The sequence below is a fragment of the Tiliqua scincoides genome, chromosome 6, assembly GCF_035046505.1.
Source record: "Tiliqua scincoides isolate rTilSci1 chromosome 6, rTilSci1.hap2, whole genome shotgun sequence".
Classification (NCBI taxonomy): domain Eukaryota; kingdom Metazoa; phylum Chordata; class Lepidosauria; order Squamata; family Scincidae; genus Tiliqua; species Tiliqua scincoides.
Genome location: NC_089826.1, coordinates 7,152,365 through 7,167,253, shown reverse-complemented (window position 1 = coordinate 7,167,253; position 14,889 = coordinate 7,152,365). Strand labels below are relative to the sequence as shown.

At 47.8% G+C, this 14,889-nt stretch overlaps 1 protein-coding gene across 1 annotated transcript in view; it reads left to right on the top strand.

Moving 5' to 3' along the window:
- SLC4A4 (solute carrier family 4 member 4) overlaps window positions 1-14,889 on the top strand; it is a 207,368-nt gene that overhangs the window by 40,992 nt on the left and 151,487 nt on the right. Inside the window, exon 2 of the mRNA XM_066632671.1 lies at window positions 1,321-1,394. Within this exon, the coding sequence (XP_066488768.1) occupies window positions 1,321-1,394 (74 nt within the window). The remainder of the gene's footprint in view (window positions 1-1,320; window positions 1,395-14,889) is intronic.

The following is a 14,889-nucleotide window of genomic DNA, read 5'->3' as shown; positions in this document are numbered from 1 at the left end:
AGAAATTTTCCTGAAGAGTGAATTTGAGAAGGAGATGTTTAAGCAGCAACTGTTACCCTGCAGATGCCTGATCTTATCTGATCTCAGAAGCTAAGCAGGGTCAGGCCTGGTTAGTACTTGGATGAGAGACCGCTTGGGAATACCGGGTGCTGTAGGCTTATACCATAGTCTTTCGAGACTGAAGGTTGCCAACCATTTGAGCGGCAATGAAGTAGCCCTCTCCCTCTAGCCTCTGAACCGCTACTACTCTCACCACACTCTTTTACCATTGGTTGGCAAATGGGTGGTCATTTGAGCTGGATTTGGCCCAAGGGTCTCTAGTTGCTGTTTTGTGGTATATTGTAGAATGTAAAACAGACCTGAGATATATTTTGCTAAGGCTTTCCTGACCAAAATCCGTGATTTAAATAAACACATATCAAGTTAAAAAGCCGTGGTCAGTTAAAAACAAACACCACCTTGACATTTCACCCGTTATCCTGAAGTATCTTGACATAAAATGCTGGATGATGCTTCGTGCCTGAAATATTTGATGTCCCCTCCGTTTAATAGTATACAAGAATCTTCTTTTCCCCGTGTCCTTTGCAAAATCTAGAAAATGTCTGTTAATTATGGGCAGTGTCAGAAAAGAGAGAGAGAAGTGATTGGGACCCACAGACAGAAAAATGAAGCAAATGGTACTTGAATGACCGTATGACGCGGCAGCGAGCCTGTTGCTCTGACGGCCTGGCTTGCTGGAGCTTGGTCTGTGGATAATCCTCAGATGTCAGGTTTCCGTAAGGCCAACATGTGACACGCAGCTTTGCCTTGCAACGAAGAAGCATGCTCTGCTGGTATTAAGGGACTCCGGCCGCTTCTGGGCATGCAGGATGTTTGCACATGTCTGTCTTGCACGGGATGTACATCACCTCCTATAGACTTTTCCGTGGGCACTATCTTGCGGGGGCACTTGGAAGTGAACGCTGCTAACTGTATGGCATGTGCATACCAAGATCTCTTTTTTTGCCTGTGTGTTCCGGTCTTCCTTGGTGGTCTTGCTTTAATTAAAAGAAGGAAAGACTGCTGGCCTTGATTACCTTTGGACCACCTCCTGCCTCTGTTGCGATGCCCTCCTGGAGTTCAGGAGCCGAGCACCGGGGGACCGGCTGAGCACCGCCACAAGCTGCATGAAGGAGCTGCGAGCCCGGCCTGAAAAGCGACTCTGCTCTCTCGTAACATGAACAATAGCCTGCAAGTTAACCTGCCCCGGAGCTGGGCCAATTCAAGCAGCTCGCTCCAGGAAAAGTCTGAACACTCTTTCTTTCTTTTCTACTACTACAGGATGGAGGATGAGGCCGTGTTGGACAGAGGGGCCTCATTCCTGAAGCACGTGTGTGACGATGAGGAGGTGGAAGGTAAGAAATCTCCACTTTCTAAGTGGGTGCAGGTGTATTGGTTCAAATGGACCTAAAAATCCTTTCCAGACAAAAAGAACCGGGAGACGGACTGTCTCTTATGGTCTGAAATGCACGTGAACCACAGTGATAATGAATGAGGAGGTGTCTTTAAAAACAATCCTAGCTGCAGCTTGAAAGTAAGAAAGGCTGTTGGATATCTGCATGTGCTTGAGGTGCCCCCCCCCTCTGTTTCTGGGACAATGTGGCCCTTGCTCTGTAGTTTGGCTGCAAGATGCCTTTTGGGTACGTGGCTTCCTTGGTGGCGTTTACTGAATTGCAGCTGTGTTAAGGGTGAAGCAGCCAGCCGCACTTTCAGAGCACCTGACGCTAAACAAGGCTGGCAGGGGTGGCTCGAAAGAGCAGGCTATTGAGGGCCAGAGGCGGGGCTCCCTCTCTCTAAGAGGATCGCTTCCCCCCCCCCCCCGAGGGATTCTTTCAGATCAGGACACGACTTCCTGTGACAAGAGAGGCTTTGCTTCCCTCTCCCCACCTGAGTGAACAGAACGGCCGGCACGATGTCGTTCCACTCTGCAACAGCCAAACTAAATGCACTAAGGTGTGCCTCTCCATTTCCCCCCCTTGCCCTCCAAAATGGTTTCACATCATGTGCTTGTGGCCTTCTTTCCACGCACGATTGTTAAAACTCTTCTGCGGGGAGCAGTGGCCTTTAAAGCATCCCACCCTCAGGCTGCTGGTTTACACAGACCAAACTGCAACTTTGCAGGGGAGTAAATCCATGGAGCTCAGCGGGGGCTTGTTCACACATGAAGTTACCTTAGAGAAAAGCAGAGTTTCTGATCCCCCCCTCCGCTCACCCAAGAAGGCTTAGTCTGCTGAAAATAGACCTCTTAAGTATATGCATGTTCACTTTTTTAAAAGTTTTGGCAGCACAGAGTGGAGCTTAATTAACTTCTTTGTGTTTCCCAGGGATTTTGAGAGTCTACAATTAGTGGCAAAGGAATATAGCATCAGGTGGCCATGATATCCCTGGTGGGTGGTGTGTGTGTGTGGGGGGGGGGAGGAACTTCTCTTTTATACAGTAAAAAAAAAAAAAGTGCAGTCCTTAAAACCCTTTTCTGGCACAGATGTTCATACCAATTGCCTTCAGGTGTTTGAATAGCTCGGAATCCTTTGTAATGTCAGATTGGCTGACGGAACAAGGACGACTTCACAGGTGACATTTTACTATGTAGCCAGAACACGTACATCGTGATATGAGGATTAGCGTTTGTGGAAAGACATGTGTGTTCCTTCCTTCCCCCAAGGAGCTCCAGCTCTTGATCACCTACTGAGAGAGGTGGTCCTTGGCCAGGGGTGGCAGACTGATTGAAGGCGTGGGGTGAGCTTTGTTAGTGAGGCCTCTTTCTAACAGATGTGGGGGTGAGGCTGTGTGTGGGCTTTACTGCTTCGGACTTCCGCTCACATGACCAAACGCTCTTCTATTTGGAAACGTTCCAAGGATATATCAAAATAGGTGCCGGAAAGGAAGCTATACCAGTACAAGCCAGAAAAGGTTTCAGGTAGGAGGATTTCCTCAGTTTTACCTGAAGGTGACCGAAACCTTCTTGCATACAAAGCCTGTTCTCTACCCTGAAGTTATGGCCCTAATTTTCTTTTCAGTATGTGCAATTCTAACTATTAAAAAACAACAACCCGGCCTTTAAATACATTCCATGTCGTACTCTTCCCCGATCAGTGAGCAAGTGCAAGGCCAGGCACTGTGTATCATACTAGGCTTGTTTCTAATGTCTACCCCTTTAATAGAGGAACTGTGAGTTTCTCTTCACTCATCTCTCCCTAGCCCTATTCCTTGGGATACACTGAACAAAGTCCCTTCATTAGGTCTTCCATGAATAACAACAAAAACAGCATCGCACTTTATCTCTGAAGGTGTCAGGGGAACATCTAAAGCAGGGGTCGGCAACCTTCTTCTGCATCTGGACCAGAGGCCATATCTGTGAGTGGATGGTGAGCCCTTGCATCACTTCCAGTCATTTAAGAACATAAGAACAACCCCACTGGATCAGGCCGTAGGCTCATCTAGTCCAGCTTCCTGTATCTCACAGCGGCCCACCAAATGCCCCAGGGAGCACACCAGATAACAAGAGACCTGCAAGGCCTCCTGGGAATTGTAGTTAAGAACATAAGAACAGCCCCACTGGATCAGGCCAAAGGCCCATCTAGTCCAGCTTCCTGTATCTCACAGCGGCCCACCAAATGCCCCAGGGAGCACACCAGATAACAAGAGACCTGCAAGGCTTCCTGGGAATTGTAGTTTAAGAACATAAGAACAGCCTCGCTGGATCAGGCCATAGGCCCATCTAGTCCAGCTTCCTGTATCTCACAGCAGCCCACCAAATGCCCCAGGGAACACACCAGACAACAAGAGACCTCATCCTGGTGCCCTCCCTTGCATCTGGCATTCTGACATAGCCCATTTCTAAAATCAGGAGGTTGCACATACACATCATGGCTTATAACCCATAATGGATTTTTCCTCCAGAAACTTGTCCAATCCCCTTTTATAGGCGTCCAGGCCAGATGCCATCACCACATCCTATAGCAAGGAGTTCCACAGACTACCCACATTTGGCCGATGTCCTAGTGTCATTGCTGAATGACCTGGTTGCCGATCTGTGTGGTGGAGCTTGGTTTGGAAGTACACAGCTGCTTGGCATGTAAGAGGGAACAGTGATGGTGAGCAGACTGTGTCTGAGCAGCATGCGGCAATCCAAAGTACCAATCCTGCACCACTGACATGCCTAAGAAATTGAAGGGGACGGAGCTCAGGTAGAGCTGGTTGTCAAGCCTCAGACTGGCATTGGAGCCTGAGAGGGACTTTCTGTGAGTGCCCCAACCAGAGCACCATAGGAGCCCTAGCAGGTACACATTGCCTGTCACATACATGACCAATAGCACTATGTCCAAAAAGCCCCCAAAACTGCAACTGCCTCCCCCCAGTCCACACCGCCCTGCTGCTGTCGATTCGTTGTCTATCACAACATTTACTTTGTGCTCTTTCGCGGGTGCAGGTGGCAAAGCCTTCCACCCAATTTGCTGCACACTGTACAGCAGGGGTGCTCACACTTTTTTTGGCTCGAGAGCTACTTTGAAACCCAGCAAGGCCCGGAGATCTACCAGAGTTTTTTTACAATGTTCATGCCATCATAACATATAACATTTATGTGTACAATGTATGTTGGTGCACCTTGCATAACTGCATGAGCCAATATTGCACAACACAACATAATTAACTGTAAACATTTTTTGTAATTACTTGAGTTTACTTTGATGACTTGCACTGAAGTGAATCAGCCATGGATGCATAGTCCAGACAGTAGCTGCTGACAGCCAGCCTCAAGCACACTTCCAAATGTTCATCAGTCATGGTGGAACGGTACTTGGACTTAAAGATCTTCATGTAGGAAAAGGCTGACTCACATAAGTAAGTGGAGCCCTTCCTGCCTCAGGTGCTCTTATATCCCTGAGGGCCCTATTGCCTTCAAGTGGCTGCAGCTGTGCAGCACACTCTGCTGGATGCCCAGGCCTTACCCTTAAAGGGGCCACTGCTGACACCACATCTACCTCCTCACCAGATCTTCCTCGATTCCAATACAAGTGGGGGGGGGAGCAGATCTCTATACAGACCAGTGCAAAAACAGGGGAAAGGTGTGGGGGAGGGAAGTTCTCTATATAGACATCACAGCAAGACCAGTGCAAAACCCCTTGCACACAGAACCAACAGATGGAAGTTGGGGGGGGGGCAGATCTCCATACATACCAGTGCAAAAACAGGGGAAAGGTAAGTCAGCCCCAGTAGAGTCAATGGGGCTCACTCCCAGGGATGCGTGGACGGGAGAGAAGCCTGCCAGTGGCTCCTCTCCAGGTCTACCCACGAGTCAGCCCCAGTAGAGTCAACGGAGCTCACTCCCAGGGATGCATGGATGGGAGAGAAGCCTGCCAGCGGCTCCTCTCCAGGTCTACTCACGAGTCAGCCCCATTAGAGTCAACGGGGCTCACTCCCAGGGATGCGTGGACGCCTCATCGAGCCCCAGTGCTGCTACGGTTGCTGCTTCCTAGAGAAAAGTGCCACCCATAACTCCACTACAAGCTGGAGTCTGAGGGCCAGATGTCTTTGGGTGGCAGGTCGAATTTGGCCCCTGGACCTTAGGTTGCCTACCCCGGTCTAAAGGCAGCCCACTGGCATTGCTTTGAATTATGAGCTCCTCTCCTCAGCAGGCTGTGCAGTCCTAGTCGGGTTCCTGCCCTCGTTTGTGCATTCCCTGTGAATTCTTAGCAAAGGATGTAATGATGGGAGCAGGAATGTCTTGTGGGTACATTCCTTTCTTGATAGGTCAAACGGTCCTAAATTTTCAACCTGGGGAAGCTTCGGATGTACGTTACTAGATAACTCAGTTTTGCAAGAAAGAGGAAATGCTCAAGGCCCGCCTTTCTCCTTTTTGAGATAAGGCTTTGGCTCGGCAAGTGTGAATTCCTGTGAAACTTGTGGGCAGCCTCTATGACTTCATCGGGGAGTGGAGGACACCCGTTTTCTGGGCTGACAACTCACTTACTGGAATTTTCAAAGAAGCCGGACGGCAACCCCAGGGCTGTTAATTTTTGTTCCAGAAACACACTGATGAATCCTGAGCAATTGCTAAGGTGTGCAGTGTGGAAAGATAATTAGAACACTGCTGCTTGAAAAACGAGCTAACGTGATTCCCGTCAGTGTAAATGGAAGTTAGCCACAAATTACTTGTAGTAATTTTTTGTGGTGTGTTCATTAGGCTGAGTGCTTCAGAGGCTTTTTTTAAAATGCCAGTTGTTTCCCTCAGTAATTGCAAGGCCTTCTTTATAGTCTCCAGGAGCAATTCTAGATGTCAAAGTGAATCTGTAGTGAGGTCCCCAAACCTGTGGGCCAGATCCAGCCCACCAAAGCATTTTGACTCACTTACCAAACTCAGTAGCATTAAAAGTATGTGTGGGTTCCCCTCCCCCCTCACTCCTATCAGTCATTTTGCATCTTCTTCCTCCTGTTAGATGAATTGACTTCCATGGCTGAGTTGCTGGTTCGTTCTTGTTGAAAGTTCAGGGGAGAGAGAGAGAGAGAGAGAGAGAGAGAGCTACAATTGATCTGCTCTGGCCTACCATAAGAGCAAGACTGAGTGATGTGTACTTGGGAGCTGATAGGTTAGTGCAGTGTTTCTCAAACTGTCGATCCCGCTATGTGGGTCACGAGCCAAAGTCGGGTGGGTTCATTTCAGTATTTTTAATATATTAGACTTGATGCTCCCATGGTATGTGACTGCATTTGTGGAAATGTTACAGATCTGCACTTCTTACAGGCTACTATGTATATGCTTTGAACAATGATAGTCAATGGGGCTTACTCCTGGGTAAGTGTGGGCAGGATTGCAGCCTAGGATTGTTAAAAATGATCCTGCTTAATGATGCCACTTCCAGTCATGACATCACTTCCGGTGGGTCCCCACAGATTCTCATTCTAAAAAGTGGGTCCTGGAGCTGAATGTGTGAGAACCACTGGTTTAGTGTGTGTGTGGGGGGGGGGGGGGTTTACAGGGGTTTATCTGTTTCCTTGGCTCCCTCCTGTCCAGCCTTCACAGGATTGGTTGGCAGCCTTCAGTCTCGAAAGACTATGGTATAAGCCTACAGCACCCGGTATTCCCAGGCGGTCTCCCATCCAAGTACTAACCAGGCCTGACCCTGCTTAGCTTCCGAGATCATGGTATAAGCCTACAGCACCTGGTATTCCCAGGCGGTCTCCCATCCAAGTACTAACCAGGCCTGACCCTGCTTAGCTTCCGAGAACATGGTATAAGCCTACAGCACCCAGTATTCCCAGGCAGTCTCCCATCCAAGTACTAACCAGGCCTGACCCTGCTTAGCTTTCAAGATCAGACAAGATTGGGCATGTGCAGGGTAACAGTTGCTTGGTTTCTTCACCTGTCTCTATACTGAATTCCTGAGTCTGAGGGTATGATTAGTTTCCATGGAACTTGTCTGTGCCCTACTGTCTGGCCCTGGTGGTTGACAGGGGCCAGTTTGTTCCCTGTGAAATAGCAATTTCATGGGGAAGGTCAGCATGGAAAGTCAGACCTTATGCATCGCAGTTCAGATGCGTGGCCTCCAGTTTCATATACAGAGATGCTGTTCTATATCGGCCCCACTTCTAAAAGCCTTTTTCGTTTTAAGTAGGCTCCAAGTGGTGTTGCCTGATTAGAAGAGATCACTGCAATGCAAGTCATGTAACTTCTCTAACCTCTCACTCTTAGAAAGAAGAGAGGAAGAAAAGTAGCTTATGTCTTCAAGAGCCTTGCTGGTAACAGGTTTAGAGTTGATCGATGACGTACCCCCCTAGACGTGCTTTACCACCTCTGCTGTTTAAACAATGTCTAGGGGCTATGTCATAAGTGTTTGGGAGGGGGAGTTCTTCCCCCCCCCACACACACTATAGGCCTGGTAATTGTTGTATATCAGTAGAGACCTGTTCACCACCTTGTTCTCCCACATCGCATGTGAGGTCTCCATGGTAGGTCTCTGTATCCAATCACGTGGATACTCCCCCCTCCTGACCCTTGCAAAACGTAATGGACTCAGAGGGCACCCTGATTTTGGGCACTTGTGACACCAGGGTGATTGCTTGCATGCATTTGCTCCCTCCTACCCCCCCTGTTCCTGTAGAGATATGCCTGCAATTATAGCACCTGACCAGTAGAAGAATCTAGGCTTAATGTGGTTTAGGGTCTAATCCCTGTCCAGCTTTCCAGCACTGTTGCAGCCATAATAGAGCCCCAAGGTAAGAGAACGAACATCCCCTTACCCTTACCTCCACGACTGCATCCTGTAGTGGGAGTACAATGTGCACCCTGTTGACATGGCTGACGTGGCACTGGAAAGTTGGATATGATTGGACCCTAAATCAGGATGGGAGGAGACAGGAGCTCTCTCCCTGAAGAGAGCTGCAAGTCTTTTTTTTTTGGGGGGGGGGGGGTTAGTCCTGCTTCAGAGTGATGTATGTGTGATCTCGACTTCTTCAGGAATGGAAGGAAATAGGCCCTTGTTCCTGTCGCTGTTATCAGATGACTCCATGGCACAACAGAGTTACATTATTGTTCAAAACCATGGTTCATATCAGAAGGTCAGAAAAACAAAACGGGGAATTCAGAGCATTGCCATGACAGGGTGCTACAAGATGTTCTTGATACTATCTAAAGTGGTTTTGGGGAGGACGCCCTGAGAGACTAAAAGCCAGCCCACACAGGCTTCATTCAATATTGGACAATGGTCATCTGAGCGTGGTAAGATAATACGTGATCAATGGACAATATTTAACCAAGGCATTGATCAACCCTAGGCTAGTAATTTTCTCTTCCTGCATTCAAAGAAATGGGGTTGCCGAAAGTAGTGTGGTAAACCGGGTGTTTATAATGCCCGTGTCTGTGAGCGATGCTGGATAACTGGCTTTGTGGTCAAAGCATGCAGCAGAATACTTAGGTCACGGCAGCAGTAAGTGAGAAATAAGACTGAACCAAGGCAGGGATCCCAAAGCACATGTAAGGCAGGAACACAAGGGTGAAGCGATAGCTCTCAGGAGAGCTCCTGAAGTCAGGTGGTGTACAGCCAAGGCCTACCTGGGCTACTTTAGAGGTGGTCAGAAAATTAGCCAGGACCTGATCAACGGCAAGTGATCTCAGCTTCTCCCACATTCTGAGCAGCCCTATTGGATGATGAGCCTTGGGTAGTCAGGTGGGTGATCCTTTGTCATTCCTGAAGCTTGGTCCAGTTTCAACAGCGCTGTTGCTCTTGGGGTCCTGGGAGTGTTGTGCTTTGGGTGTGGAACAGGATTACAGCCCCCATGTGTTAGATTTATGCATTTATTTATAGGATTAAAATCCTGCTTTTCATGAAAATGTAATCAAAGCAGGTTACAAAAATACAAAGTGTAAGTATGAAAAAAAAAATCATTAAGGATAGCCAGTAGAGGATTGCGTATGGGAAAGCAGAATTAAGGCAAGCCAGGATTGAATAAAAAGTCCTCTTGAACAGAATGTTACCGTCTAGCATAGCAAATTCCAGCCCTTTTGATCTCACGGTGCAGTAACAAGGTGCTAACATTTCCATGGCACACCATCAGCTTTTTGACAATTGACAAGGCACGCCACACTGCTGGTGGGGAACTCGCATCCCCCAGTGGCCCTATTAATAGACTCTCTTCCAAATTCCCATGGCACACCAGTGGACCATTTGCAGCACACCAATGTGCCATGGCACACTGGTTGAAAATGGCTGACCTCGCATCTAAAAACCAGCAGGCAGCCAGACTGATAACTGTCAGTGCTCCTCAGGTGAGGTGCTGCCACCAAGATCTCCCGAGTTCCTGGACTCCACCCCTGGTCTTCTGCTAGGAAGCTGGCTGTGGCATCTGGGGCATTTCCATCTCTACCAGGAAGCTCTGCAAGGGCCTGCTGTTTCTCCTCCTCTCCAGAGAATGCCTTATTTCAATGTGTACCTGATTGGGTCATGAGAACAGTTCTTTCTGTGTCATTCTGGCTACTTTTGTATTGTGGAGTATGCGCAGGCCACAATTCAGTGCAGTATGTGTGACATGGGAACTGGTTCCTGTTCCATTCTAGGAGGGGGTGGTGCATGTTTTTGGAGCACTGGGGTTAGATTGGCAGTGTGAATTGGAAAGACTGCTCACAGCTTGCCTGTTTCTTTGCATGAGATCAGACCCTCTTGCAGCCAAAGTCTGCTGCAGTGCTGTTACATGTGAATCTCTTTAAAGACTTCAGAGGTCATTTATATAATAAAAGATTACACTGACCTTTGGAAGATACTTAAGTTCCAAAGGCCTGATTAGACACTATCAGACTATCATGCTTGTCACTTACTTAATATGTCATGTTCCCCCCTCTTCTTGCCCTTAAGGAACTTGTCTTTCTTCCTAGTATGTGTGTAGACATTTGCTAGACCAGGGGTGTCAAACCTGTTTCATACAGCAGGCTGAATGGCATTTATGATGCCTGTTGAGGGCCAGAAGTGATGTCATTAGGCAGGAAGTGATGTCATTAACAGGTCATAACCAGAAACGAGCACATTTTCTCGCTTAGGAACACATTAGCTGCAAATGATAGAAGAGAAAATACACAAATCTTGACTGTATTTCTAGACATGGGGGTCCAAGTATCATGTGGGCCACCCTTTCAGCAGTAACACCTTAGCACTGCTCAGCAGCTGAGAGACAGATATATCCGAGGAGACCCATAGGTGGCCGCAGGGCTTATGCAGAGGTAAGTAAAGATGTTTTTTACTTACCTCCCATTTGCCTGCAGGTGCCCCCCCATCAGAGTAGTTGCCCCTCTCACTGAGAACTTTCCTGCTCTGGACAATATTGGCTCAGGATACAGTGCTATGAGCTCTTTCAGGGGAGGGGCTCAGAATCAGAGCAGATGCTTAGCATACAGAAGGTCTCGGGAAACGCAGCATGTCTTGTAACCTGCTGCCCCACCGTGCCATCATAGCCATTCTGAGCATCATTGCAGAGTCTGCAATATGTACTGCACCCCCACCCCCCTGTAGCTAAGGTCCTGTTCCTGGCATCTCCAGGAAGAGTTGGACAAGACCCCTAAATCGCTGCCAGTCCAGCAAGAACCTTGAATGCCTCTTTGATGGGAGGCAAACATTGCAGGATAGATATACTTTTAAAAAATAAGTAATTAAAAACAAAAAAAATTATGCCTCCGTGGGTGACTGGTGACAGCTTTAGTATGTTCATATGTTGCTAAAGGGAGAAATGGAGCTATAAGCATAGCTGACTTGCAATTGCACCCGAGTTAATCAAAGGGCCGTGTCGGACTGTGTGCACATATAGCCTGAGAGACAGACTGGCTGTTTTCAGTGGCAAGCTCTGCCCTTAGATGCAAGAGAGGAAGAAACAGATAAAAATACTGCCTGTTTTGAACAGGTGCGGTTGTGAATGTGCAGCTTTGTCCTGTCAGGAGAAACACCTGATCAGATAAGGCTGACCTAAGAGTTAGCTTTTTCCTAAGCTAATTAAAGATATTCGGAGCAACTCACAATAAGGGGTTTTGCTAATATATGCCCAGTGGCGCAGCTAATGAAACTGTAGCATGGTAGCCGAATGCAAAATGATGCCCCGGAAGTGGTGTCACACCCAGACTTTTAAAAAAAGTGAGAAATGGGGTAGTGGCATAGCGAAGGCATCTGCTACCCAGAGTCAAAGATCTTGTAGTGCGCGAACGCCCCACCCCCAATCAAATTAAGTAAATAAATAAAAAGTTTTCTGGATAATTGATCATAACTTTTGATAGAATACAGATATTCCAGCATAGTTTGTTTCATTGCATTCAGTATTAAATTACCTTTCCAATGATATATAGCAGGGGTGCCCAAACCCCGGCCCTGGGGCCACCTGTGGCCCTTGAGGCCTCTCAATGCGGCCCTCAGGGAGCCCACAGTCTCCAATGAGACTCTGGCCCTCTGGAGATTTTTTGGAGCCCACACTGGCCCAACACAACTGCTCTTAGTGTGAGGGTGACTGTTCAACCTCTTACGTGAGCTGTGGGATGAGGGTTCCTTCCACTACTTCTTGTTTCACGTCTGTGATGCAGTAGTGGCAGCAAAGGAAAGGCCAGCCTTGCTTTGTGCCAGGCCTTTTATAGGCCTTGAGCTATTGCAAGACCTTCATTCATTCATATAAGTTCATCTTTAATATATTCATTTATGTAAACTTATGTATGTAAATTAATTCTTTTTCCCCCCGGCCCCTGACACAGTGTCAGAGAGATGATGTGGCCCTCCTGCCAAAAACTTTGGACACCCCTGATATATAGCATGATGGTATTATTCGTACACACCAAGGTTTTCACCATTTCGGCCACCAGTGTCAAACGCAGCTTGTTGCCCCCCTTAAAGCTTGTTGCCTGGTGCAGTTCCCACCCCCTGCACCCCCTGAGTTACACCACTGATTACGCCCTGATCCAAAGCAGCAAGAAAGGAACTTAGATTTGCTGTGGCTGGCCTGTACAGTGCAGCATTCGGAATTCTTTTTTGGCTGTTCGTGTTTTTAACTTGAGGGCTCTCTGGTCCTGTCTTGGCAACTTCTCTCCATTTGTTAGGTTCTGCTGTGATGTCCTTGGCTGCATTTGTGGCTAGCATAACCTAATTCCTATGCCACTCGGCCAGCCATTCTCTCTGTCCCAATTCTTGAGCAGCCACCTGTCACTCTTGAATCTTTAGACAGAAGGTATTCAAGAGAGTGCTTTCCTCTGAAGATAGTCTCTTTCTGATTTTCAGAGTGTTAGCAAGGATGTTGAAGTGTGCGCACAATTGTTTTTTAGTTTCCCTTTTCTGTTCCATCCTGGAAAATGCCAGTGGATGATACAACAGCCCCAGTCGGTGACCTTTACTTCTCCGACTTTACCACTGGGTGGTTGCTTGTTGTTCTTCGAAGAGCTGGTTTACCTTCCTTTCTGCCCCCAGAACTACAACTCCCTCCCAATCTACTTGTGTGGTTCATCTCACTCTTCCCTCTTCAAAATCCACTTTTCCCCATTAGACCTGTGACTAAACCTCCTCATCCTTCCTCTTAACTGGAACAATGTCTTGGCCCACATAACGGTATTTGTGTACAGTGATGCCTCGCAAGACGAATGCCTCGCGCAACGAAAAACTCACAAGACGAAAGCGTTTTGTGAATTTTTTGGTGACTCGCAAGACGAATTTTTCTATGGCTGTGCTTCGCAAGACGAATTTTTTTCCCTTTTTTTTTTTTGGTTTGTTTTAAATCGCACTTCGCAAGACGAAAATTTCGCAAAACGAAACGACTCACGGAACGAATTAATTTCGTCTTGCGAGACACCACTGTATTTCCATCTCTTTCCCTTCCTCTCTTTCCTTCTTTTTGTTGTTTATTTGTTGTTGTGCCATCTCTGAGTGTTTCATGTTTGTAGTTTATTTGGGAGTCCCAAATTCCCTGGGGCATTTGGTGGGCCGCTGTGAGATACAGGAAGCTGGACTAGATGGGCCTATGGCCTGATCCAGTGGGGCTGTTCTTATGTTCTTAACTACAATTCCCAGGAGGCCTTGCAGGTCTCTTGTTATCTGGTGTGCTCCCTGGGGCATTTGGTGGGCCGCTGTGAGATACAGGAAGCTGGACTAGATGGGCCTATGGCCTGATCCAGTGGGGCTGTTCTTATGTTCTTATGTCGGCAGTTCTGGCACAAAGCATGTGCATGCCTGCTGGCGCCAGATTCGCTCACTGCGCCAGCCGGCACAGGTAGCACGGGGTGGGGAGAGGCAGGGAGGGAGTGTTTTTGGGTGGGGGAGTGTGGAATAAAGACAGGAACCCCCTTCCCGGTTGGCCCAGAATTACACCAGGCTCTCAGATTTGCACCAGTTAAATAGCTGGTGCAGATCCAAGAAGCCCCATAGGGGTGGCTGGGCTTTACCCTATTCCCTTATACTCCAGCTGTCTCCTAACCTGCGTAGGGTATGAGCACGGGCTTGAATTGCACTGTAAAATAAATAAGTAGTACCGTATACTTTGATGACACTGTAAAAGGACATGCATGACCATTTTTGCCACTTACTCGCCACCATTATGGTGTCGACATATCAGTTTAGAAAGCACAAGGTGAGCCCAGGAGGGTGCTAATTGCAGCCGTGCAGTTTTTGGGATCAGATCTGCAAGGCACTTTTGGGAGAAGCTGGTACCTGTTGCAGTAGCAGCAGTGGTGTACCTAGAGGAGGTCAAAGTGTTAAGTTTGCAGGGAGCCCCTCACAAGCTGTGGTGAGGCTCCTTGCAAAACTTAGTGCTTTGCACCCCCCTCTAGTTACGCCACTGAGTGGCAGCCACCGCTCTCTTGAATGGCTTTAATTCTGTGGTCGGCTTGATAATAGAGACACATCAGAGCAAGCCTGTAGCCCTAATACTTTAATATGCTGCCAACAGAACTAGACAAGCTCTTTAATCTTTTGATCACATGCACACAGTGCAGATTTTGGTAATATGAAACGAAAGTTGTGTGTCTGCAGACAAAGGCCATCTGCATGACTTTCCTGCTCTCCCCCTGAGAGAGAAAATGAAAATATTGCTTTTGGTGCTTAAAGCTTGAGCAAGAGGGAGGCTCTTCTGTTTCCTTCTCCCTCCCTCCCCTACCCTGCCCTATCAAAGACTTACTGGAAGGAAACTGTTGGCATTTGTTTACCACGTCAAGATATACTTCTGGACTTTCCTCTCACTAGTGCCTGAGCAGGAAACACTTGACACAGCTTTTCAATGTCCTTTTATGTCTGAGACCTTTTCGAATTTGCTCGTACGGCTGAGTTTTCCCATGAGAACAATGCCATAAATATCGTAGCTGTTGTCATAGTGGCACTCAGCAGCAAGCTAAGTCACCTCTAGGAGGTG